Raw genomic sequence first — 27309 nt, 5'->3', positions numbered from 1 at the left:
ATGAATAGGTAGTTAGGTACTTAAGAAATTTACCTTCATCTGTGCCCCTAAATATGTACCCATGTCCAATGAGAGGGTAGCTGGGTTTCCCCAGCGGGTACTTGGCGTAGACCTGGTGGAACCCTCGCCGCTGCCGGTGGCGCCGGTAGACCGCCAGGGCCACCGCGCTCACGAGGAGGACCCACCACAACATGCCGAGGTTTGCGCTAGGAGTTTGAGCTCAATGACCTGTAATGTTCACTGTTACTGAGAGAGGGCTTGCTTAACACATTTCCTAACCTATCTACAGGGTATTATATGATTTGATAGTTAAAAACACAACAAAAACAATACAATACAATGCAATGCAGTACAAAGCATGTATTCATGATAAACGAAATGAAAGGGTCCCGCCTCAGCATAATAATAATAATATTATTATGTTCGACGAAGAGTCTCGACCAACATCTCGAGAGACTCTCGCTAGGTGGTTGGATCAAGGGTCAGATGCAGAAGGCGGTGATCTTGGACACAGCGCGGATAGTCCGACGGTTCCTCTCTCTGCAGCCCTAACCACCGGCAGCTTGGGCCCTGCCCCGCTGCTGGCGGCACCCTAGGTTAGGTTTTTTATAATGTGTTTATATATTTTGTATTGTTTTGTTTGTGGTTTTGTATTTTACTTTTATAATCATATTATAAAAAAATCCTAGCCTAAGAATTAAAATGAATAAAGGAATAGTTATTTGTTATACAAGGGGGCAAAGTTGTATTTTAACGCCGAGTGTGGAATTGAAAAACGAGCAAGTGAAAGGATTCTATAGTTGAACCACGAGCGAAGCGAGTGGTTCGAGAATAGAATCCTGAACTTGCGAGTTTTTTAACACACGAGAAGTAAAATACATTTGCACCCGAGTGTAACACAAAACTTTTCCCCTCACTATAGCGAGGAAACTACAACGCAAAAAATGCGTTTATCACTGCTTTCAGTAGTTCCACAGGTGGTAAATCATCTTTATTACTAGATTCACCTACTTTTATCAATCTTAAAGCAGTTAATTTGACTTTATTCAAGGTCAAATTACTTTACCCACTAGTGGATAAAATGCGTTTTTACCCGCTGGTATTAAAGGACAAAACACGTGTTTCCGAGCTGGTGAGGGGAAAATAATATTGCTCGAGACCATGTGTGGGCCACGTCTTTGGCATGGTGGGTCAAAACGTCTTTTGGGATTGGATACCTACTCATTTTGGGCTGGCTTTATAAAAGTTTAAATTACCGCCAAATGTTTAGTGCAAATTTCGGAAAAGTGACTAATGGACAAAAAAAACAAGTTCTTAAAAATAAGTATCTAAAACTAGTTTCAAAACACTGACAGCATTGTACTTTATGAAACGGTTATAGAGCTGCTTAAGTTTTACGTTTCATTAAATTCATTTAATTCGGGGATTTGGGTGCAAGCTTAAAGCTTAGGTACTAAAAAAAATATCAGGACGATTTCTTAGGAAAGATGCTAAGAGACGTGAGTTCATGTACCTATTAAATAATTTTTTCCCCTCACTAGCTCGGAAACACGTGTTTTGTCCTTTAATACCAGCGGGTAAAAACGCATTTTATCCATTAGTGGGTAAAGTAATTTGACCTTGAATAAAGTCAAATTAACTGCTTTAAAATTGATAAAAGTAGGTGAATCTAGTAATAAAGATGATTTACTACCTGTGGAACTACTGGAAGCAGTGATAAACGCATTTTTTGCGTTGTAGTTTCCTCGCTATAGTGAGGGGAAAAGTTTTGTGTTAGACTCTTTGCCCCCTTGTATAACAAATAACTATTAAAAATGATGTAAACTTGAATGAGTTTTACTTACCGCACTAGCTTTTCCCTCGGCTTCGCAAGCGTACTAAAAGTAATCTTGTTCAAACGAACCGAAATCAGTATCGCTTGTACTGAGAGTACATTAGTAATGATACATAGTAACATATTTCGTGTATCGTAAACAATGAACGCGGATAAATAGCTACTTGGGTGAATCAAAAGCGCAATGTGGATTTTTTTTCTTTACGTTTTATTAACCACGAGTATAAACGGCCAATAACTCAAAAACCATTACATTTTCATTAAGGTCAAATTCGCTTGAGATGTCCTATCATCTCTTTTCATTGTCAATGCGTACCCCGGTCTTTTCTATATTCGTATGGTTCGCATTCGCAACCCTGGACTCTGAAGGAGAGTACTCGAAGCAAAATCGACGCATTTGGGATGTGGTGTTGGCGCAAGATGTTGCCTATTCCACGGACGGCGCGCCGAACCAATGCGTCGATCCTGGCGGAACTTAAAATTCACTGCCGCTTGTCTGATTTTTGCCTCTAGCGAATCCTGTACGACTTTGGACACGTGGCCAGACGGGAGCCGGAAAACCTTGAGAAACGTACTATGGTTGGAGGACCATGGATAGAGGACGGGGAGTGGCCATTCACCAGCCCGCTGGGTCGACAGCGTTAAGAAAACCTGCCAGGTATTGACACACAGGCGCCTATTATTAGGACTGCAGAAACCGTACTCAATGGAGAGCTTTGGTGCGCAAAATAACGACCTCATGTGGTCGTGACCCTCAGGAACCGAGGAAAAAGTCATCCCTTTTCATTTTGGCGTTGTCTTTAGGGACACCACACCCGGTATATTTTATACCCTCTTTTATTCGTCATTTACAGGATCGTGCAAAATTTCTTTTCCCCTCACTAGCTCGGAAATACGTGTTTTATTCTTTAATGCCAGCGGGTAAAAACGCATTTTATCCACTAGTGGGTAAAGTAATTTGACTTTGAACATAGTCAAATAAACTGTTTTAAAATTGACAAAAGTAGGTGAATTTAGTAGGTAATGAAGATGATTTACCACCTGTAGAACTACTGGAAGCAGTGATAAACGCATTTTTTGCGTTCTAGTTTCCTCGCTGTAGTGAGGGGAAAAGTTTTGTGTTACACACGGGTGTAAATGTATTTTTCACCACACCAACTGGTAAAGGCTTACTTTGCTATTCGAAAACAGATAACAAAATTGCATTTTATCCACAAGAGTGCAAAGTAATTTCATACAAATTTTAACTCGATATCTAAAGCTGACTGGTAGAATTTACCTATAAATGATGATTTTGAATCAAAAATATTGAATAGATTGATGGACTTGATTTAGTTTGATGTTTTATAGTCAGTATTTTCAAGTATTTTGTTGGTGTTGGTGTGGTGAAAAATTTTGTGTTTCACTCGGTAGCAAAGTTTGTTTAACCTACGTGCCTTGAAACCCTCGCAACGCTCAAGATTCCACTTTTTGAACCACTCGCTACGCTCGCGGTTCAATATTGGAATCATTCGCTTGCTCGGGTATCAATATTGGCACGTGCGGTTAAACAACAACTTTGCCCCCTTGTAAAACAAATAACTATTACTTCTCGTGTATTGAAAAACTCGCTAAGTTCAGGATTCTATTCTCGAACCACTCGCTTCGCTCGCGGTTTAACTATAGAATTCTTTCACTTGCTCGTTTTTCAATTCCACACTCGGCGTTAAAATACAACTTCGCCCCCTTGTATAAAACCCTTGTTTAAAACCCCACCTTCTAGATGTCAATTGTCAAGTATATAGCCAAAATCGCTTTTATGCATAAGTAAAGATATGGCACCCAAAACCGTACTATAAATTAAAAATGTAGTCTTTCGCCTACTCCCGCAACTTTGTCCCATGTAAAACAATTACTAATATACTATACTATAAAGTAATTTCCCCCTCACTAGCTCGGAAACACGTGTTTTGTCCTTTAATACCAGCGGGTAAAAACGCATTTTATCCACTAGTGGGTAAATTAATTTGACCTTGAATAAAGTCAAATTAACTGTTTTAAAATTGATAAAAGTAGGTGAATCTAGTAAGTAGTAGTATTTACCACCTGTGGAACTACTGGAAGCAGTGATAAACGCATTTTTTGCGTTGTAGTTTCCTCGCTATAGTGAGGGGAAAAGTTTTGTGTTACACTCGGGTGCAAATGTATTTTACTTCTCGTGTGTTAAAATACAACTTTGCCCCCTTGTATAACAAATAACTATTAATTTATCTACAAGGGGGCAAAGTTGTTGTAGGTATACTGCACGTGCAAATATTGATACCCGAACTAGCGAAATATTCCAATATAAAAAGTGGAATCTTGAGCGTTGCGAAGGTTTCAAGGCACAATTTTTCACCACACCGTTCGAAGACTCAAGAGAGCCTTTACCAGTTGGTGTCATGAAAATAACAATTACCTCCCCTCCTTCCGATCAGACCCGGGTACCCAAATACCCGGGTATACATAATGTACCTAATGGTATAATGGATCGGATATATATATCTCCAGTGTGAAAAGTGAAGCTTTCGTTTCGTTATTTAGTAATTTGAATTTGGCCGAAGTTGTAAAATAAAATATCAGAAACACCCACATGTACCTCTAACAAAAGTTCGTAGTTCACAAGTAATCATTGTTCAAATAGTGATACGTATTCAAGTTCAAATATGTAAATTAGTTAATTACGATACAAGTACGGGTAAAGACGGAAGCGAGTGGCGATAAATTAAGACATGGCTGAAGGGAGTTAGTAATAAGTAATCCACGATTTCCCACTTTGCACGGTAATCGTACATCGATGTTTTACAGGTTCCTACAGTCAGCCAAAAAAGTGGTTTACTACCATACTTTTCGTGTTTGAAATACAGTCGAAAAGTAGTAAACCACTTTCTTGGCTGACTGTACCGTCGTCGTCTATAATTTTTCTCAACTACGGTCAATTTCGTTGTTCATCTTTATCTTAATCCGTCTCGTTCTTCATTCGTCATAATCTCCTTCCGGTATGTTCGCTGTTAAATCTACGTTTTTCGTGTTTTTTCGCAGTCTTAGGTCGGTACAAATTTAGACTACGACCAAATACGAAATGACGAAAAACGATTGAGTCGAAATAAGAAAAAGGCCAACAACTCTTTACGGTCAAAGACGATAATGACTGCAGACTAAGGATGTGCAAGTTGCGGAAACTTTCCAAAAAAATCTTAAATGTCTTGAAAAATTCATGAAACTTTCACGAAATATAAAGGGAATTTACATTTATGAAATGGAAAGTTTCCATCCATACAATTGTCCATACAAAGTATAGAAAGTTTCCGAACTTTTCCTACCTATATGAACATTTCAGAATTTTGAAAACTTTCCGTCGGCACATCAGTACTGCAGACTAAGTTGACGAATGAAGAATGGCGGACGAAAGCAGAATCGTACAAATTTAGGAACCAGACGAAAAATTAACGAGTCGACCGACGAACAGTATACCGTTTTCCCAGCCTAGCGCCAGGGTCCGCTTTCCTGGTGCCGTAGCCGAAAGGCATTTCTGCGACGCGAAACGAAAACGAAACGCCGCGAAAGACAGTCTGGCTCTGTCGCGCCAATACGCACGAACGATAGAGATAGATATCTACGAGCGTTTCGTTTCGTGAGCGTTTGTGCCATTCGGCTACGTTCCCTGCTCAGACTTCTCCACTTCGCCCGGTCTTCGGCATCCTTACGGCTCAGCCACGACAGCGGTGAGCGGCGGCCATACATTGGAGCGAGACACAGCGATGGGACTTTTCATTCGCACGTATGGCTGCCGCTCACCGCTGTCGCGCTTAGACCAATGTCGTGGCTGGGCCGTTAGGAGTGAGATTGTTCTCTTGCATGGAGCTTGGCTTGGCTTGGAGAAACTTGTTTTTTATACAAGTCATTTATATTAATAATTAACATGTCAGTATTATTTCTTAGTCCTGCAATATTTTGATGTATAATGTTAAGTCTGGCTAGCTTCGAACGTCGTCTTTGATTCAGTCTTGAAAAATATCTTGTTTTTTTCGCCTGAGACAAGAAGGGACCAATTCCAGACAGTCGCTTTCGTAAAACTAGCGCCTACGCCAAATCTTGGGATTAGTTCTCAAAGCAGAGCCCAGGCTCCCATGAGCCGCGGTGAATGCCGGGATAACGCATATGCATATACTATGTTACAGAAGGCAAATGAGCAAACAGGTCGCCTGATGGTAGGTAAGCGATTGCTGAGCCCTCTTTGCCGGTCCTAAAGATGGGTGTAGGGACTGTAGGGTCTATTCTTGAAGGTCGTATATAATATGCCCTTCGGTATTCTAAAAGTCAAATGTAAAAAATATAATTGTAGTATGCTGGGCTGAGAGTAAATGAAACGAATGAGTAATTTCTGAATGGTTTTTATTCCAGCGGGTTTTCTAGATTTAACGCCGTGTCTTGCGTGGGCGACGGTCGCGCGACCGTCGCCGTCGCATCTCATACTTCCATATCGATAAGGTTTGATTTCGTATGCGTCGCATCGCCGTCGCGCGACCATCGCGCGACCGTCGCCCACGCAAGCCACGGCTTTAGGTATAACAATGCACCTATTCCCAATTTTATAATTTCCAATGAATTTGCGCTTGGTCCAGTCATCTAACAATAAATAATTTTTAGGAAAAATTCCAAATTTTTTGGAGAGGCTAATTAATTATCAGTGATCGGTTTTTTTGGATTCGATATGGGGTGAACGACCTCAATCATTATGTTAGTATGGATATGCCCCGGGAATCCGGGCTTAATGTTGTTAGAAAAGGCAAAAAAATATGTACAATGTCCACAATGCCAAATGATTTTATTGCTCAACCAAAAATATAAAGCAACAACATTAACATTATAAACTTAAACTAAAAATAGTACATAACGTAATAGGCCTTACTTATAACATGCGATTTCATAATCGAAGTTTTTGTCTCAACTGGTTGCCATGTAAGAGTAAAAAATTCCTTAGAGATAATTTCGTCGTATCAATATTAACTTTTTTACTTGATATCCCGCGAGGGTGAATCCAAAAAACCGAACACTGTTAATTATTTTACGTGTTTAATGTAAAGCTTTGATTATGTGATGGAAATACAAAATCTCTTAAACTAAAAATAGTACATAACGTAATAGGCCTTACTTATAACATGCGATTTCATAATCGAAGTTTTTGTCTCAACTGGTTGCCATGTAAGAGTAAAAAATTCCTTAGAGATAATTTCGTCGTATCAATATTAACTTTTTTACTTGATATCCCGCGAGGGTGAATCCAAAAAACCGAACACTGTTAATTATTTTACGTGTTTAATGTAAAGCTTTGATTATGTGATGGAAATACAAAATCTCCAGGATCTCATCATCAGAACTAGGTTTTGGTAAAATGAGACATATGTACCTACATATCTGCCAAAAATTAAAATCAGGTTAAAAAAAAAAAAAAACATGAAAACATGACCAGAAATACATGTATATGACTACGCGCCATCTTGCGGAATTTCATTAGAACTATTTTCTTCATACTTTTCCGAACTGTCACCGCATACATTAAAATAACAGCGCCCTCTAGACAGGCTTTAGAGGAATTGATAAACTCCTTTTGCGATTTGGAAGTCGGTTAAAAAAACTAATTTTTAAGAAGACAGGAGGCACACTAAAAGGTTATGACAGATGGCGCCACCCTATTAGTCCATTGCACTTGCATTGCACAGATAAAGAATTTCATACGTGAGAGCGAGAAGATGATATGTTTTTTCTCTCTCTCACATATGAATGACAGTGTCGTGCCTAGGCATTTGCACAGGCGCCGCCTGGCGGGATAAAATGTCAGTGTGCCTAATCATTGTGACGTAACTGAAATTAAAGTAGACCATAAATTAAATATAACAAGATCATACCATCCCATACATTAAAATGCGACCGCCTACGAACGCGCTTACACTCCACCACACATAGATGGCGCCACAAAAAATGCCTTGTTGCCACCGATTATTTAAAGATTGGCATTAAGTGTCAATTCCGAGCCGTAAATCTATGTCAAAAGTGACACTTAACGCCATCTACAAGTATAATCGAAAGCTACAAGTCATTTTTTTTGTGGCGCCATCTATGTGTGGTGGAGTGTAAGCGCGGTCTTAGGCGGTCGCATTTTAATGTATGGGATGGTATGATCTTGTTATATTTAATTTATGAGTAGACTTACAATTTGCAGAGGAACCTCGATAAAACGAATCTGCAGGGAAAAATTCAAAAAACTGTTTAGGGCATAGTATTTCTAAGTTCCTCTGTGGTTCACTGTGTGTATAAGTGCCACATATTGCCTTAATATTTTCTTTTACTTGCTGATACAATATATCTGTATTGAACCATCTACAGCGCGACAACATTTGAAAACATAGAAGAGGGCGCCACTATCTTCGTAACTGTCACATTTTTAATGTAATAAAACAAAAACATGGCAACAATTTCGCATGAAAATGTTCACTCATTAAATTATTGCGTACAATTTAATGTCTCACTACACTTTTGGACTAATATTAATGGTGCGCAAAACCGTTTAAATATTATAATTAATAGTTAAAGACTAAGTTATTAAATAACTAGTGTATATCAAAGCTTCGTTTCAACCTATAAGTGCACTATTGGGATTTCTAAATCTTAACACGAATACACAAAATTTACTAAATATTATCTTAAGGCTGATCACCCACCAATATTAAGCTAGGCAAAAAGACACAATATGTTTAGTAAATTTGATTATCTATATACATATGCACCTACACAGATTGTTTCACGAAAACTGGCACGAATGAAATAGACTCGCCATCGACAGGGAGCTCATCCACACACCTCTTCAAATCTTTATTAGTTAAGATTAGTAGTTAAGAAAAAACATGTTATTTGTAATTATTTATAGAAATAAACAGTTTAATTTTTTTTTACCTTGCAACCTAAATGGTCGCGTACCGTGCGGTTTCAGAGGAATTTCCTCCCGCGGACGCTCCGGCCGTGGAATGAGCTCCCTGCCGAGGTATTCCCGATGAACTACAGTATGGAGTTCTTCAAGACAGGAGTGTACAAGTTTCTAATGGGTCCGCAACGCGCACGGGACACCCCTTTAGTTGCAGGCGTCCATAGGTTACCGTGACCGCTTTCCATCAGGCGGACCGTATACCTGTTTGCCACCGATGTGGTATAAAAAAAAGACAATCATATCAGCCCTTTATCGCCCACTGCTGAGCATAGGCCTCTCTTCTAGTACGCCACTCCTCCCGGTCCAGGGCTAGTCTCATCCAGTTGTGACCCGCAATTTTTCGGATGTCATCGACCCGACGAGCCAACGGATGCCAGGCACTTTTGACACTGAGTGACACCTATCTGTCTGAAAGTGCCTAACATACTCAAAGTGCCTACAACTTCGAGTCGATTCGAAACACCTTGCAACCTGCAGCAACTTTCGCGCCCGTGCGCCATGGAATTTCTTTCATCTCATTGGCCTTAACGTCTATTGCAGACGGTTTACGGTGTACCATTCGAAAGGCAACTTTTTTGGTGACTTAATAGACTGATGCGAGACCGTCATAGTCTACCGCAGGACTGGCAAGAGAAGTTGAAACGCCTCGCTTCTGTCTCTTACCAGCAAGTGCAGCAAACTGTCTCATCACAAATTCTGCGACCCTCCACAACGCATTTGCGACACTCCGTTCGTTGCTCTGCGACCCTCTCCCAGTGTTGGTGGTCAATATGAATTTATGAAAAATGTTCCTCTTTGTGTAGTCTTTAAAACTAAGCAACGACTTTCCTAAGGTATGCTTTGCATTCGCGACGAATTTCCTTAATGTAAAAAATGGTAAAAACTGTAGACCGGAAATTTCGGCGGCCGATACCGGATATCCGGAAGACTTGTCAGCCGATTATGGGGCCACTATCCGTTGCATATCTAGTTCAGGTACACTGTTGTTTGTATACGTGTAGATTATGTGTCTGTACCTAACTTATTTGGTCGTTGCTCGCCCTAAGCAGTAGTTTTAATACAATCATTTTATTTCGCTTTCAATAGCCACTATTCTTAATACTAATCAATTAAGTGTATCACTATATAATGCAATATTAATTGAAAAAGTGCCATATAAAGCCGACTTAATTAGATATATTTATTGTAGACAAAGATATATTTATTGTAGTAAGATGTAAAGCAGTGGCCCTCGAATTGGTATGGCATATGAGTATGTGACGTTCAGTAGTTATTTAAAATGTACTTGAGAACATCAGAACGGCACATTATTTTTCACCACACAAAAACTAATGACAAAGTTGCATTTTATCCACAAGAGTGCAAAGTAATTTCATACAAATTTTAACTTGATGCCCAAGCTACCTGGTAGAATTGACTTTCAAATGATGATTTTGAATCATAATATTTCGTTCAGTTTGATGTAATTATATGTATGTAGTTAATATTTTCTTCTACATCTTATACAATAAATGAATCTTTGCCAATAGAAATACAATGCATTATTTAATAATATTGTACTTTGAGTATTTTATCTGTATTGCTGTCGATTTGTATGGTTCTTCATACTTAAATTTACGAGTCGCTGTACTGTGCAACTCTGATTTTGTACAGTATTTTATATTAAAAAAAACTTTTTCCTCTTCGAACATATTGTTAATTAGCTCATAATCCCAACGGTCAATGCCATTGCAAGCAAGAGAGCAATATAATTATACAGGAGCGAACGAGATAGGAATCGACGGGTTAATGTACTAAGTTATCAACGCTTAGCGTGCTGACTTTAATAAAAAAAAGTTCGACCGGGGTGAATAGAGCTGACTGGGGTGAGTAGGGATATGACTTAAAATGTTAATACCTGAAAATATCTTAACAAATAGAATTAGCGATTAGAGATTTCGCGCGTTACTTACACTTATTTGCCAAGTGCACGACTGGTGATGCCCCCATTTTGTCGGCATTTCCATTTTGAATTGTATTTTTTTTTAGTATGAATAGGTAGATGTTTGACCACGATCACACCTGATGGTAAGTGGTGGTGTCACATTAGTTCCAAAGGCGGCCACTCGCATTAGTGTTGGACATGCCCGTAAGATTACGTGTATTTGTGACAATCAGAGCCACTCTGTCACGCACTGAAGACGTTTGATTTTCGGTAAGTAAATTATATTTAAATTGCAATATGCCACAATTGTAATATGCACGTAACTCCAAAATGGCACATTTTTTAAAATTTTTAAGCTTTATAGCTAAAAAACATACGTTCACAAAATACTTTTGAAATTTTTAGTAATTTAATAGTGAAATTAAATAAAGTGGGATTTTTGAATTCCCGCACAAATTGTCAAAACGCAACGTGACGTCATGTTACTCATGTAAATCATGTTATTCTTTTTTCGCTCCCACTCGTATGTACGGGCGTACGTGTGACGTCAGATAAGACTCGATCGAGCGCACCAAAATGGCCGCGTTTAAATTGCCCGTAAAAGATAGTCGTTTTCATCATGCCTATACCCTATTCATTCAAGGAGAACCAGGCATTGTCGTGCTTGGATTGACCGTCATGGACAACACGGCGCCACGTGGGTCGGTCTTCGGCCAGTCGCTGCTACTGGTTGCATGGAATATCAAATGTGACCATGTAACGCTTCACGCAATCTTTAAAGCGCAGCATTGGCCGTCCAACCGGTCTCTTTGCATCTGCAACCTCTCCCAGCCGGATTGAGGTTAACGAGTCCGCTTCATTCGATAGGCGTCAAGAGTAGGTCTTTAACCCCCGCCCATGTGGGGGAGCTTACATTTGCCGTGTGTGCGGACGAGGGATCCTCTCTCGAATTGGGCTATACAAGTATACAGCCACGAACTTGTGTCGCAAGGATGCTGCTTGAATAATCTGTTATAGATGCAAAGGCCTGTTATTATTATTGTACAAAACGTTGTCTCTATTCACCTTGGCCAGCTCTAATCACCCCGGTTGACAGTATCGAATATGTATTAAAAAGGGATCGTCGGTTTTTTTAGAAAAGTCTACACTTTTATGCTTATATGTACAATATTCAGATTATAAGCTCAATATTTTGTACCTTTTTATTAAATGTACATTTTTTTTACAGAGTTGCTGCAACTCAAAACTTTCATGAATTAGACGTGTCATGTGATTTAATTATATATACTGTTGCATGTTTTTTTAAGCTCGCAAAGCCCACTGTGCAATTTTTTACTAGGTATTTTTAATTTTTTAAATTAAAATTAGGTTTCTAAATTGAAAATTAAATATTTGAACTTGAATTATTGTTAATATCCAAATGGAATGTATTTTATAATGCACGTTGGGTCTCACAAGGATACTTATCTTTTCTTGACAAGATTTTTCGTAAAAAGCAGTATTTATTTTAAGTTACATCAACTCGTAAATTAAAATATAATTTATATATTATAATTACACTATAAAGCAGAACTATTTTAAACATTAAAAATTGGGTTTGAAGTTAAATTACAGTAATATTTAATATGTACCTATGTGCATAGTAAAGTGGAATGGTAATTTACCTCTATCCTTACGAGTAAATTGTTCTTTGTCTTATCTTATAAAATACTTGTTACATTACAATGCATATTAAAAAGTGTCATAGATCAAGTTTTAGAATATGTTCTATTAATGTGTAATAAAAGTGAATGTATTTCAAATTCGAAGTCTACTTTAACCCTTAAATGCATGGACTTGACAAAGATTTAATCAAATTTGACTTTTGGCATGCCGTCAATACAGTCAAAAATACATGAAGCATATATACACTATGCATTTAAGGGTTAATGTATCTAAACAAAAAAGTTACTCGAAATACCTTAACACGTGAACTACAAAACTTTACTTTATAAAATTTATATCAAGTGCCGTGTCCACTAATATATTTCAGAAAATCATTCTCAAGATAAAACAATCCATAATTATGACTAGATTTCTTACAACTTGTATAACAAGAATAACTAATTATACCAAGAATAATAATAGCAATAAATAAACAATAGTTCGACATGGTAACTTACTTGTTACTTTCACACAAGTCTTCGAAAAATGCAAAATAACACTGACATTTGAAACAAGTGGTACCCCAAAGGATGTACCCATAGTCAATTGCGGCATAAACACGTGCATAGTAAAAACAGTATGGTTTATACGAGTATGCCATACGGAGTACTGTGAGACTTTGGCCAGTTTAAACAATGATCAAAATGTGTGACCTCGATCGCGATCGCGAGAGCGATTCACCAAAAATATTTTTTATAAGGTAGGTATATTTTATGTTTTTCCTACGTAGAATCCCGAGCCCTCTTCATTCAGGACAAAAAACAAGAGACAAAAAAATGGTCCCAAAATTTTCTATTATTTTGCATAATTTCCACTTTGTAACCGCTGTACAAAGTGTTTGAAAAATGGTAACGAAGTATAAAAATTAAATTTGGGGCGCTTCTTTTACCTAGTAGGATCGAAAGAGCTAGTGATTCTGAGTAGGAAATACATTAAATTTATTTATTTTGGAAAAAAAGGTTTTGAATGAGCTGTGGCAATGAGTAGAAAGGTCAGACGCACTTAGAGCGTTTTTGCATTACCCGATCCGATATTGGATGTAGGAACGATTTCAGTCCCTCTGTCGGTTACCATTAAGACGAGATTTACTTGTATCTTTATATGAATAAACTGACAAAGCTTTATAGCAGTCGTCAAATTGGGACGTTTTCCCGTGCACACTCACATAATTATACCTATAGGATGTCGGTCCTACATTCGATATGGATGTTAAAACGTACATATTTCCATGTGACACATTTACTCGTAGCACAAAACATATCGTCACTAACTTTGAAAAAAACTCGTATCTTCTTCTGTCTTTGAAAATACAAATGTAGTAATAGTAACTATATAGGAGGTGCATAGGGGGTTACTGTGTTTCAACTTTGAGAAGCTGTGTGAGTTACGAGATTTTTTCAAAGTAGTAACCACAGAACTTAATTTAGATAGAAGAAACAAATTCATATATTTGTATAGGGGCCGAGCGTGTCAAATTTTGTACTGAAGTTGATTCTTGCCTGTAATTTTAAATATGTCTCAGGCTCTTGATTGTTCATAATTTTTGTGTTGTTGCAATTGAATATCACGTAACGAGGCATTTTTTATGTTTTGGTTGACTTCAACTTACAAAAATTGACGCCCGAAAGCTGCAAGCTGCGAGTAAAGACGGACAACTCAGTGGATTTCACTGAGTTCATTTGACACGCTAAGTAGATACGTTTGCTTGATCTATGGTATATATGACATCTGTGGTAGTAACAATATTATAACATGTTACAAGCACACATTAGTAGCCCGTATTGACCTTACATAATATTTTGTCTAAAATCATATTTAATAACACTTCCAATCAACAAAACCCATATTTAATAACACTGCCAGTCAACAAAATCCGTGAGTATAACGAATAAATGCTTATTTACGTTTGCTTGTCAGCCAGGGCCGCCATGACGTTCGACACGCAACTTTTCAAATCATCGCTCAAATCCTTCCGCGCATCCATCAGCTTCAGCAGCCCTTCACCGACTTTAGCGTCTTTAAAATCAAGCGCTAACTGATTCACTTTACTAGTCACGTCCAAGAACGCCAGCAGATTCTCTACAACTTGAATGGGCATTTTCGCGCAGTTAGTCTCGAGTAGTACGGACACGTGCTTACCTATTTCTGACTTCAGGAGGCGGGCGATGAAGGTGTTTTCGATGTCGATGTCCGGTTTGTCCTTGAGGCAGTGGATTGAGAGCAGAGTGAGCGCGAGGATGGCTTCGTTCTGCATGACAGAGTGGGACGCAATCAGCATGTTGACTAGGCAGGATAGGCAGCCGTCGACCTGTAAATAATCCATACTAATATTATAAATGGGAAAGTGTGTGTGTCTGTTTGTTTGTCCGTCCTTCACGGCAAAACGGAGAGACGAATTGTCGTGATTTTTTAAGTGGAGATAGTTGGAGGGATAGAGAGTGACATAGGCTACTTTTTGTCTCTTTCTAACGCGAGCGAAGCCTAGTAATAAATAAATATTGGGAGACACCTTACACAGATCAATTTAGCTAGGTGCTAGGCGACGCCAACCTGAATCCAGGAGCTCCCGATTTAGGCCCTGTCTCATGCTGTCTGTAGTCATAAATTAAATATGAGAAGATTATACCATCCCATACATTAAAATGCGCATACACTACACCACACATAGATGGCGCCACAAAAAAAATGTCTTGTAGCTTTCGATTATACTTGTAGGTGGCGTTAAGTGTCACTTTTGACATAGATTTATGGCTCGAAAGTGACACCAATCTACAAATAATCGATGGCAACAAGGCATTTTTTGTGGTGCCATCTATGTGTGGTGTAGTGTATGCGCGTTCTTAGGCGGTCGCATTTTAATGTATGGAATGGAATGATCTTTTTATATTTATATGGTATTGTCAATAGGGATGACGAGTACATTAAAAAAAATGGCATTCTATTTAGTCCGTTAGTTAGATCGTCTAAAAATACTGAACACATATATTTTTCGCTTTTTCTAATTAATGAAAAAATACAAAGATATAGAGCATCAAAGTTCCGGAGTGGGGGCTTGTGACGTCACTTCTAAGTAAAAATTTTACTTAGGCGTAGCGTCACGCGAAACTTCAACGCACTGTACCGTCGTCATTTTTCGTTTACGAGAAAAAAGAAAAAATAGGTGTCTAAAATTCTTTCCGGTTCCAATTGGTTGACTGTACCTTCTGATACCATAATTTATTTGTTTATTTTATTGAGAAAACCAACAGCGATACAAAGCAATTTTATCTTATGCTAGTGTACAGGATTTCCTTTATAACTTGTATTGTATAGACAACATCAAACGGACTTTTTTTATATAATGGAAAAATTATAAGTTACGAGTAACATGAGAGGTGTACATTGAGTGCAGATATAAAATATTTTATTAGATAAGGTAGGCGAGATATTAGTAAAATGAGGTCGGTGAGATTTCCACAAAAAAAAAAACAAATAAAAATAATTATCACTACCATAATTATACCAGAAGGTGAAGAAGTTGGCAGAGAACCGAACGAGTTGGAGATTGCTCCACCGACAAGAGCACAGCTCTTACGGTTCAGCCACGACATTGGTCTAAGCGCGACAGCGGGGAGCGGCGGCCATACATTGAAGCGAGACACAGCGATGGGACTTTTCATTCGTACGTATAGCTGCCGCTCACCGCTGTCGCGCTTAGACCAATGTCGTGGCTGGTCCTTTAAGTTAGAAGAAGAATAGGAGATACTGTAAGAATTTGATAATCATGATTTCCAGATCAATTCCGCCGGCCGTAACTTTTACCAGGCGCTTGATAGTCTGTCTAACTTACCCTAATTTCTCAAGCTGCGACCAATGGTTAGGAAATGATGATTATCAATTCCTAGCAGTATTTTCTAACAATCTGCATGTCAAACAACCCACATAGACACTTCTTTGCTAACAGAGTAGTCACGCCTTGGAACAAGCTACCAGAGGAAGTAGTCTCAGCACCCAACATCAACAGTTTTAAGAACAAATTAGACAAACATAATAATATGAGATAAACCTAGGAAAAGATATCAGGATACAGGCCATATCAGTTGTTTTTTCAACTGCCTGCTTGAATTAAATAAATAAATAAATAAAATAAAATAAATAATATATAAAAATCAGCCTTGAGAATATAAGAAAAGTTAACGTTTAAAAAAAACCTTATAGCAAAAGATTGGTCGACGACGGGTCGAACCAGGTAGGTAGTCAAGTGCAAAAATACGTATTGAAATAATCGTCTCATAAATATGGTACTACGCTCTTATTACACCGGACTAAGATGCTATAGGACATATTTTTGAGTAAGATGTGTACACCCATATTTTTACACTTGACTGTACTATGCAGACATTAAACGTCGATACGAATTCTACATTAACCCAAAGTTTCATCCTTGAGAAAATGAGGAATGATCTGCGCCCGCCGGCGCCCCGGCACCCGCCCAGTAACGTTATAACAATGCGTTGCCATAGTTACAGACAAACAATGCTTTTTCAATTTATTACGTGGGTGCGCGGGAAGCCAGCGAGGGCTGGCTGAGGGGAATAGACTTTTAGGCCGGCAACAGACAGTCTTAAAAATTCATAATCTTAGAAAAGATTGTATGCAAACTAACACTGACAAATCTGCATACAAATCTTTTTTAAGATTATGAATTTTTAAGACTGTCTGTTGCCGGCCTAATGTAGGGTTTTGAAGATCTATGCACGACCCTGGAAATTACGAACAACAGTTCGGGAGTAGAATAGTTATTTGTTATACAAGGGGGCAAAGTTGTATTTTAACGCCGAGTGTGGAATTGAAAAACGAGCAAATGAAAGGATTCTATAGTTGAATATAGTTGCGAGTTTTTTTAACACACGAGAAGTAAAATACATTTGCACCCGAGTGTAACACAAAACTTTTCCCTTCACTATAGCGAGGAAACTACAACGAAAAAAATGCGTTTATCACTGCTTCCAGTATTTCCATAGGTGTTAAATCATCTTTATTACTAGATTCACCTACTTTTATCAATTTTAAAGCAGTTAATTAGACTTTATTCAAAGTCAAATTACTTTACCCACTAGTGGATAAAATGCGTTTTTACCCGCTGGTATTAAAGGACAAAACACGTGTTTCCGAGCTAGTGAGGGGAAAAAATAATAAAAATATGAAGTAAAAATCAAGAGTGAACAGGCATCTTCTGGGCGAGCTCATTCCATCGTAGGCCACGTCTTTGCCTTTGGCTAGTAGTCATACTTGTTATGGAGAATTTTTGGCCAAAAGCTGCACTTTTGGATGAAAGCAAGCCGCTTTGCATGGTGATAGTAGACATCATAGTAAACGATTTTTTCCGAGGATATCGAAATTCCATCCCTTAGGAAGCCGAGCGTAGCGAGGTGTTTTATGAAAATTAAAAAAATTCTATCTTTTTATTGTATCGTCCGATTTTGACAAAACGTATCTCAAATGAAAGGTATTGATTTGTGTAATTAAAAAAAATACAAAGAAAAAAAATTTGAAAGAAAAGTAAGAAAAAAATAAAAAAAGTAAATTTACGTCTCGCACTGAATAACTTCAAAGAATGACAGACAAAATGTACAATGTCGATATACGAGTTTTTTTTAATCGAAGACAGATAAATTTTTAGTTGAAAACTCAAGACCGCATCGAAATCAGATGAGCATTTTTTTAAGATACAAGTTGCCAAAGTTGGGAAAGATCGCTTTATATGGCCACTTTGAAATTCCTTTGCCAGAAAGTCAGAAATAATATGTTTTTCTGACACAGAAAAATACATAGTAACAGTACACATCAAAATAAAATTAAAAATTCCGAGGATATTATAATTTCATCCCTTAGAACGACGAGCGTAGCGAAGTCGGTTACGAAAACCGAAAAAAAAATCTCATTTTTTTGTACGTCGTCCGATTTTGACAAAACATGTTTCATTTGAAAGTTATTGCTTTATGTAACTTAAAAAAAAATATTGAAAAAAATTTGAAAAAAAATGTAAGATTTTTTAAAAAAATACCTTAATTTTCGTATCACACTGAATAACCGCAAAAAACGGTAGACACGGTGTATAATTTCGATATATGATTTTTTAAAATTAAAGACAAATAAATGCATGATTATTAACTAAAAACCGAATCGAAATCGAATCAGTAGTTTTTAAGATGGAAGTTGTCAAAGTTGGCTTAGTTTGTTTATATGGTCGCTTATAAATTCCTTAGCCTGAAAGTCAGAAACATTATATTTTTCTTACAGTTAAAAGTATGCATAGGTAATAGACATCATTATAAACATTTTTTTACGAGGATATAAAAATTTCATTACCATGCAAAGCGGCTTGCTTCCATCCAAAAGTGCAGCTTTTTTTTCATAACTAGTATGACTATAGTCTGTGTCCAAGAGTAAGCCCATTTATTATTTAAAAAAAAAAGTTATGTACTCGCCTCGACATAGTTCCTCCAGTGCTGCGGCTGCGGCAGCAGCTTGGCGCTCCACGCGAGCAGGCGCGGCGCCTCGCCGGCCGCGCCCGCGTGCTCGCTGGCGCCCCAGCGAGCAACACCCGCCAGCGCCGCCCGGTCGCTAGCTAACTGCCGCGCTACACCGTCTGCCCACACCATATTCTTCTATTCATTTCAATTTACTTATAAAAATGATATTAACTATAAAAAACCGGCCAAGAGCGTGTCGGGCCACGCTCAGTGTAGGGTTCCGTAGTTTTCCGTAATTTTCTCAAAAACTACTGAACCTATCAAGTTCAAAACAATTTTCCTAGAAAGTCTTTATAAAGTTCTACTTTTGTAATTTTTTTCATATTTTTCAAACTTATGGTTCAAAAGTTAGAGGGGGGGGGGGCGCACTTTTTTTTCCTTTAGAAGCGATTATTTCCGAAAATATTCATATTATCAAAAAACGATTTTAGTAAACCCTTTTTCATTTTTAAATACCTATCCAACAATATATCACACGTTGGGGTTGGAATGAAAAAAAAATCAGCCCCCACTTTACATGTAGGAGCCACCCTAAAAAAACATTTTTTTCCATTTTTTATTTTTGCACTTTGTTGGCGTGATTGATATACATATTGGTACCAAATTTCAACTTTCTAGTGCTTACGGTTACTGATATTATCCGCGGACGGACGGACGGACGGACGGACGGACGGACGGACGGACGGACGGACGGACGGACGGACGGACGGACGGACGGACGGACGGACGGACGGACGGACGGACGGACGGACGGACAGACAGACATGGCGAAACTATAAGGGTTCCTAGTTGACTACGGAACCCTAAAAAGCGGTAATTTTGAGTTCTAGACCGACCGATATCGACCATAAATGAGTTCTGCTGTTACTAAATAGAATGAAATGCGCGCGCACAATTCACGTCGATCGTGTCACGTGGGCTAATTTCGCTCCACATGCCATTTTGCCGATTTATCAAATAAAACGTAACCCAACTTATTTAATCAGATGACCGTTCCTTTAATATGCAGACTGCATAATTAAACTGCTTAACGATTTTTTTTTGGTGCAGACCAATTCTTAAATGTTGCTGACCAAATAATTATTTTGCAGATCAACTATTTATTAAGCCGATAACATAGCAGAAATGCAGATCAATATTGATTATTTGTGAATTATTGACCGTTTGTGAATTATTTGCTGAACACGAGTTGTAGCTTGATTTTTTTTTATTGCCGGCCTATTATTTGTATACTGCCCAAATGATTAAATGGCAGATTTTTTTTGCAGATCACTTTTAAAAACGGCTGATCATTTAATTCCCTTTTTTTACCCCCGACGCAAAAACGAAGGGGTGTTAATAAGTTTGACGTGTTTGTCTGTCTGTCTGTGGCATCGTAGCTCCCGAACGGATGAACCGATTAAGATTTAGTTTTTTTTTGTATAAAAGCTGAGTTAGTCGGGAGTGTTCTTAGCCATGTTTCATGAAAATCGGTCTACTATGTCGCGGTCGGGGGTTATTTCAAAATTTTAATTTTGTGGTTAGGTTATTTCTTCATTCATTAATATAAAATAAGAATCGTACCTTGTCCGTCAACCAGCATCCTGAGCGCAGCGATCAGTTTGTAGGCCACGTGGTGGTCTTCCACGCTCGGTAGGGCGCCTAGCAACACCGGCGCCGCTCTGAAAAACAAAAACAATTCTGACCCGCTGTACCTTATCCAGTTTAAGAGTACCTTCTCAGTTTACAAAAGTAGCCTTTTTCTATTACTGTAGACTGTCGCAGTTTCACTTCTGAGAAAAATCTAGCAGGTAGCTTTTGTGGAGCAAAATAAATTTACAACAAAATTTGTTCAAGAGCGTTCTCTTGGAAAATTTGATAAGATCAAATTCTGTAAAGCCAAACAGAAAAATTCTAGGAAGAATTTTCAAACGTATCTACTTGATATAAAAAAGCTGGATACCTATCATCTGAGATGTCTAAGACACATACTTAGAACCAAATTGCAAGACAGAGTCCCAAATTATGAAGTTCTGCGGCCCAGACGGTTCAATTTCTAAGCGCAGACAAAGCCAGGTGTTGTCTTAGTGTCCAAGTAGACAGAATGCTTGAAGCACTTTACTTCAATAGATACTTCATCTCGGTCTTCTTTTAATTTCAACTTTACATACAGAATACAAACCCTAGGCCACGAGGGTTGGTATTATGTACTGCTCTGCCTTACCTTCCCTTGCTAGCAGCGGCTTTTTTGTTAGCGGCTGAGACGGTCAAGTTCCTGAGCGCAGACAAAGCCGCGTGCTGTACTTTCGTCGCCGTGGCCAAGTCGATGGAGTGTGTGACGCCTTGCTTCAGCTCCAGGCCGAGTTTGTGGTGTGTCTCGAATATGTCTGAAACAAAGAAAAGTTTAGCCTCCTATGGTACAAAATGTATTGCGACACGGTCTTACAGGGTGGCCCAAAATTACGTTGACAGAAGAATGGGGTAATGTTGAAATAAACCAAAATATCAAAGTTACCGTAAATATTTTTGGGCCTATATATTATAGGCCCTATATTGTATATTTCTACATTCCCCATGGATATTTCAACAGCATTCATGTCCATTTAGCTAGGTTTGCAATGTAGACTAATTGTTTAAAGACATTTTCCCCTCACTAGCTCGGAAACACGTGTTTTGTCCTTTAATACCAGCGGGTAAAAACGCATTTTATCCACTAGTGGGTAAAGTAATTTGACCTTGAATAAAGTCAAATAACTGCTTTAAAATTTATAAAAGTGGGTGAATCTAGTAATAAAGATGATTTACCACCTGTGGAACTACTGGAAGCAGTGATAAACGCATTTTTTGCGTTGTAGTTTCCTCGCTATAGTGAGGGGAAAAGTTTTGTGTTACACTCGGGTGCAAATGTATTTTACTACTCGTGTGTTAAAAAACTCGCAAGTTCAGGATTCTATTCTCGAACCACTCGCCTTCGCTCGTGGTTCGACTATAGAATCCTTTCACTTGCTCGTTTTTCAATTCCATACTCGGCGGTAAAATACAACTTTGCCCCCTTGTATAACAAATAACTATTTTTCCAGATTCATAGGCTCTATACGTCAGCCTACTTACGCAAATTCACCTAACTTAAAACTATAAATTACTAGCTTTTTCCCGCGGCCTCGCTCGCGTTAAATTAGAAAATCGCGGAATGCTCAATACAAACTTCCATCCCCCATTTCAGGCAAGTGGGGGGTTAGAAAGAGACAAAAACTAGCCTATGTCACTCTCCGTCCCTTCAACTATCTCCACTTAAAAAATCACGTCAATTCACCGCTCCGTTTTTCCGTGAAAGACGGACAAACAAACAGACACATACACTTTCCCATTTTTAATATTAGTATGGATAGTTTTGTAATCAATCTTAAAACGGGCTAGCCGTTTATTGTTAAGTTAGACGAAAGTCATACTAGAGGTGCAGCGGCATATCGTTAATATTTTGTTCTAATATTTGCGTTTGTACTTCAAAGCCAAAGGAGGATATTTTGAAGACAATTCGATTTATTGGTCAAAAATTATTAAGGTTTCACATTTTAATGTGTAGGACAATCATTCGTGTAAGAACATAAAAAAATAATTATACAAACGTTTCTCAACGTATTTTTGGGCCACCCTGTATGTGTAGGGCCTTAAAAGCGTGTCATATTTTTGCGGCCTTTCAAAGAGTAACATGTTATTGCTGGTGACTGTACAAGTCAGTCCGGCCATCGAATTTATTCCAATTAGGTTTAAAGTAAAAACCTAAGGCCGGATGCCGAATATCCGGTGGTCTCTCCTGCCGAATATTCGTTATACGGTATCCGGCCAAACCACTATCCGTTGTATTTATGGAATTTATTCTACTTATGTAAAGACTTAATGCACTGGTCCCACCGCGAGTTAATAAACTAAGAGCTATCGGCTATAAAAACAAACAAAATATAATCACTCCCGTGCAAATAAAAGAGACACGGCGATATTAATACCTCACCGCTGGCCGAGTAACTATAAACATCGCCGTGTCTCTTTTATTTGCACGGGAGTGATTGTCTTTTGTTAGTTTTTATAGCCGATAGCTCATAGTTTACTAGCTCGCGGTGGGACCAGTGCCTAAGACCGGATATCAAATATCTGGTGATCGTTCATGCCGAACCATTACATTAAATCTTACCGAGCAACTTATCAAATATATGCGTATCCATGATAGCGGCGCAGTAATCGTCCTGCCTAGCAAAGTTGCCGATGGCAAGTACGGCCGCGCTCAGCAGGTGCGGATTGGGGGCTTCGAGCCACCGGACCGTGGTCTCGTACACAGCGCCGTGCCCGCTGTCGTATAGGAGGTGCATGGCTTCGTCTGGAAAAAAAAAATCCCGACATAGTGGACAGATTTTCATGAAACATGGCTAAGAACACTCCCGACTAATTCAGCTTTCAAACAAAAAACTAAATCAAAGTTGGTTCATCCGTTTGGGAGCTACGATGGCACAGACACACACAGACACAGACAGACAGAAACCTCTGCAGACAACTGGATACAGACTATCAGTTACTACAACTGCCTGCCTGCTTTCTTTTTTGTAGGACTTTCTTACACAGATTGAATGAGCCCCACGGTAAGCTCAAGAAGGCTTGTGTTGTGGGTACTCAGACAACGATATACATAATATTTATACAAATACTTACATAGAAAAACGTCCATGACTCAGGAACAAATATCTGTGCTCATCACACAAATAAATGCCCAAACCGGGATTCGAACCCAGGACCGCGGCTCAGCAGGCAGGGTCACTAGGTCACTACCCGCTAGGCCAGACCGGTCGTCAAAGTCAAATAAATAAATAAAATACATCTAAAGTCACACTAACCTCCTGTAAGAACAAGTACTAATAGATCGCAGGCCTGTTTGACCAACGCATCCACCTCGGAGTCCGAAGCCCGGAGTTCTCTTGAAGCCTGCCTCCGCAGCAGAGCTTCCAGGCGGGAACACACATGTTGTATGCACTCTTGACGGGCCAGGAGCGTCTTTACTGACTCTGGGAAAGTGAATTTTGAATATAATTTATAACATCATTTGGGTTGGGTCACTATCAAATCAATTCACTATATCCTCTTGATCTCTTGATTCAAATGTACAATCAGATGTACATTTGGCTTCAATGGAATTTTACCTTTCATGTAAACAAATAAAGTATAATTTCTTTTGTTTCTAAAATTTTTCGAACAAATGAAACTCAACTCAATTTGAAGTACAACTAGAATGAAAATTCCTTAGCAAAAATGTTGTATGGTGGGCGTTACGAGGATAAAGTCAATTCATAAAAACTGGCACAAAAGGAACAAATTTGAGTGAATGAAAATTTGTATGCTTTTTTTTTTTATACCACGTCGGTGGCAAACAGGTATACGGTCGACGGAAAGCGGTCACCGTAACCTATGGACGCCTGCAACTCAAGGGGTGTCACATGCGCGTTGCCGACCCATTAGAAACTTGTACACTCCTTTTTTGAAGAATGATGTGTGTCAAAACTTCTTCAATTATAAACTGAACTTCACCAATATAATGGAAGCTCTTGACAATTTTATTAAAGGTGTGCCCACTGGTGACTTTTTTGTCTCTTGAGATTCTATGAAAAGTTGCCTCGTCAGTTGTTACAACTGCCTGCCTGATTAATAAATAATAATAATAATAAACAACCCCCAGGGCAGCTTGTGGCGAGCTGAATGGGAAGTGGCGTCCCTTGGGTCCCACGCCCCTGAGAGTCGGTTAGGCCCCGCCCTCCGGCTTGCCTTCACTGGCCATATGATCAAGGCAGGTGCGTCGGTCGGTGTCACATCACCTTTTAGATTAAATTGTCTTAAAGGGCCTCTGCGCTGTTGGCTTCGGCCCCACGCACGCCTTCCAAATGTCTGGGACCCCATGGTCCCGAGATAAACAAAAGACATACAAATAATAATAATAAAATAAATATTGTAGCCAATAAGCCTGACATTCTGATAATAGATCGATCGCAACGCCGGGCAGTGCTCGTTGACATCACCATCCCCCATGATGAGAATCTCGTGAAAGCCGAGAAGGACAAGTCCAGTAAGTACCTAGACTTGGCTCACGAGATAACCGCCATGTGGGATGTTGAATCAACGATCATTGTTCCGATAGTCGTTTCAGCAAACCGTCTCATAGCGAAGAGTCTCGACCAACATCTTAAGAGACTCTCGCTAGGTGGCTGGATCAAGGGCCAGATGCAGAAGGCGGTGATCTTGGACACAGCGTGGATAGTTTGACAGTTCCTCTCTCTGCAGCCCTAACCACCGGCAGCTTGGGCCCTGCCCCGCTGCTGGCGGCACCCTAGGTTAGGTTTTTTATAATGTATGTATGTATGTATAAGCTTTATTGTACATAAAGGAAACAAAAGTGACACAGTTACAGAGTCAGTAATATACAATGTAGGGTATTTATAATGTGTTTATATATTTTGTATTGTTTTGTATGTGGTTTTGTATTTTACTTTTATAATCATATTATAAAAATACCTAGCCTAAGAAAGAAAATAAATACTGAAAATAAATATCTCTATCCATAAGTAGATATAACTCCAAACATTTTTTTACCAAAAACTGGGTTCATTTTCGTATGTTAAATGTCACTTTTGAGGACTACATTCTCTTTAATAATATGCTTGTGTTACTGGCCTTACCTGATAACATCATGAAAACATTTTTATCAAGAACTTATTGACTTGTACTTATATGTATAAGTAAAAAGTTATTTTAATAGTATTACAATTTACAACTTACCATGTTCAGCCTGCAAGAGCAAGTGGTCTAAGCACAATTCAGAAATCTCCATGTTAACCGTCTCCCGCAGCACTCTTAGCACCAACAAGTTCACTTCCTCACTGAACAGAAACTCCGGAGTGTTATCGTTCACCACGCTGAGGATAAGCAGCACTGTGGACACCAGGTCATCGTCCATGTCCTCTCCCGCCAACTCCACAGCCAGGATCCGCTGCATCAGCTCTATTAAACCGCTCTCCACTAGAGACTCAGTAAACTGTTGCCCACCAATGGCATAATTCAACAGTGTTTTGCATGTAAAGATTTTAATTTCACTTAAATTTGAGTTGTCCAAAGTTGTTTTAAGCAGTTTTGTTAGTATGTTGACACCGTGGTCAAGGACTAGCTTCCGCGATGTGTCGCAGTCACAACACAGGTTGCCGAGAGCTCGACAGCACTGCTTGACAAGCTCAAGTCTGTCCAAAGTTATATCCTTACTTAGTATGTCCATTATAGGTTCTATCACATCTTTCTTAGCAAATGTTTCCCTTTTATCTTCACATTTCGCTAACTCAGAGATCGCCTGCACTGCCAATGTCACAATTTCGTGGTCACTGTTCTTTAATAACGCTGTAAGGCAATTTGAAACATCGTAATCGTAGTTTTTTCCCTGCTTGATGATATCGCTCAATTTTGCCTTCAAATCGTTAACGTTTGTTATATTTTGTATAACCAGCGTTTCAAGCGAGTTAGATTTCTTAGCAGAAGGGCCTGTAATTAAAATATAATAAGATTTAATAAAGGTTTTTACCTCAAACATGCAAATTTAAAACTGGTGTAAGTAACATACCGTCCATGGTGATATATTAATGAAAAAGACAATTCTGGTATAGAGAAGGTTACAGAAGATGCTGAGCAATCATATCTGTAATTTTAGAAATAAAGCGATACTGAAAAGTCCGAAGAAAACCTAAAAGTGTAAAAATTAACTTCCACCGAAAAGCGATTAGCGTTTTGACAGCTTTAAAGAGTATTTTACTTTTGGTTAACTATTGTAATGTCGATTCGATGACAAGCAAGTGACAAGCTGCTGCGGCTTAAATGTTTATTTATTTTAATAATATTTCTTATTTAAAAATATAATAATAACACAGAAATCATTTTTAATTACTTATATTGGAATACCATTTTTAAAGCCCGTTAACCCTTAATTTGGCAGAGACTCTGGTGACAAAAATTTTCCGATTTTACTTCATATATTGAATAACAGGTGTTTTTAAAGCGTCCGAAAAATATTTAAAAAAATCTAGATTTATTAGTTTTGGAAAAAAAATATGTCCGCCACAGCGGACTCTGCCAAATATTGGGATAAATTGGCTAGTTTCCTATAATAAAAATAAATTATTTTATGCAGTGCACGAAATAAAGCACCACATAATTAGAAGAAAAACATGGACAGTATTTATGTTTAAACATAATTTTATATTTAATAAGTCAAACAGAAAGATATAAAGTAAATGAATTGACCGTGACGTCACTCCTCAGTATTTCATAGTAA

General features: G+C 38.5%; 1 protein-coding gene across 3 annotated transcripts; it reads right to left on the bottom strand.

Annotated features, from left to right (window-relative positions):
• Positions 1–75: 75 nt before the first annotated feature.
• Positions 76–26750, bottom strand: LOC125226292 (rap1 GTPase-GDP dissociation stimulator 1-B). Of its 3 annotated transcripts, XM_048130230.1 has the most exons (9): positions 26602–26750; positions 25773–26522; positions 23843–24010; positions 23149–23331; positions 21184–21346; positions 20544–20641; positions 18936–19096; positions 14605–14773; positions 87–228 (listed from the first exon to the last, which is right to left on the bottom strand). In XM_048130230.1, exons 1-9 carry the CDS (start codon positions 26606–26608, stop codon positions 221–223), a joined length of 1707 nt encoding a protein of 568 aa, XP_047986187.1. In that variant the 5' UTR covers positions 26609–26750; the 3' UTR covers positions 87–220. The 3 variants fall into 3 exon arrangements, with proteins under 3 accessions (XP_047986188.1, XP_047986187.1, XP_047986186.1); XM_048130231.1 differs by lacking the exon at positions 18936–19096 and having other exon boundaries at positions 76–228; XM_048130229.1 differs by lacking the exon at positions 87–228 and having other exon boundaries at positions 14317–14773.
• Between the last annotated feature and the right edge of the window lie 559 nt (positions 26751–27309).

The sequence above is a fragment of the Leguminivora glycinivorella genome, chromosome 5, assembly GCF_023078275.1.
Source record: "Leguminivora glycinivorella isolate SPB_JAAS2020 chromosome 5, LegGlyc_1.1, whole genome shotgun sequence".
Lineage (NCBI taxonomy): Eukaryota > Metazoa > Arthropoda > Insecta > Lepidoptera > Tortricidae > Leguminivora > Leguminivora glycinivorella.
Note: the sequence above shows the minus strand (reverse complement) of the source record. Positions and strands in the feature narration are given on the sequence as shown.

Coding starts and splice junctions, on each gene's coding strand:
- LOC125226292 (XM_048130229.1), bottom strand. Junction 20,642..21,183: donor GCCGCTGCTAGCAAGGGAAG/GTAAGGCAGAGC, acceptor TTTGTTTTTCAG/AGCGGCGCCGGTGTTGCTAG. Junction 14,774..18,935: donor ACTGGAGGAACTATGTCGAG/GCGAGTACATAA, acceptor GATTATTTACAG/GTCGACGGCTGCCTATCCTG.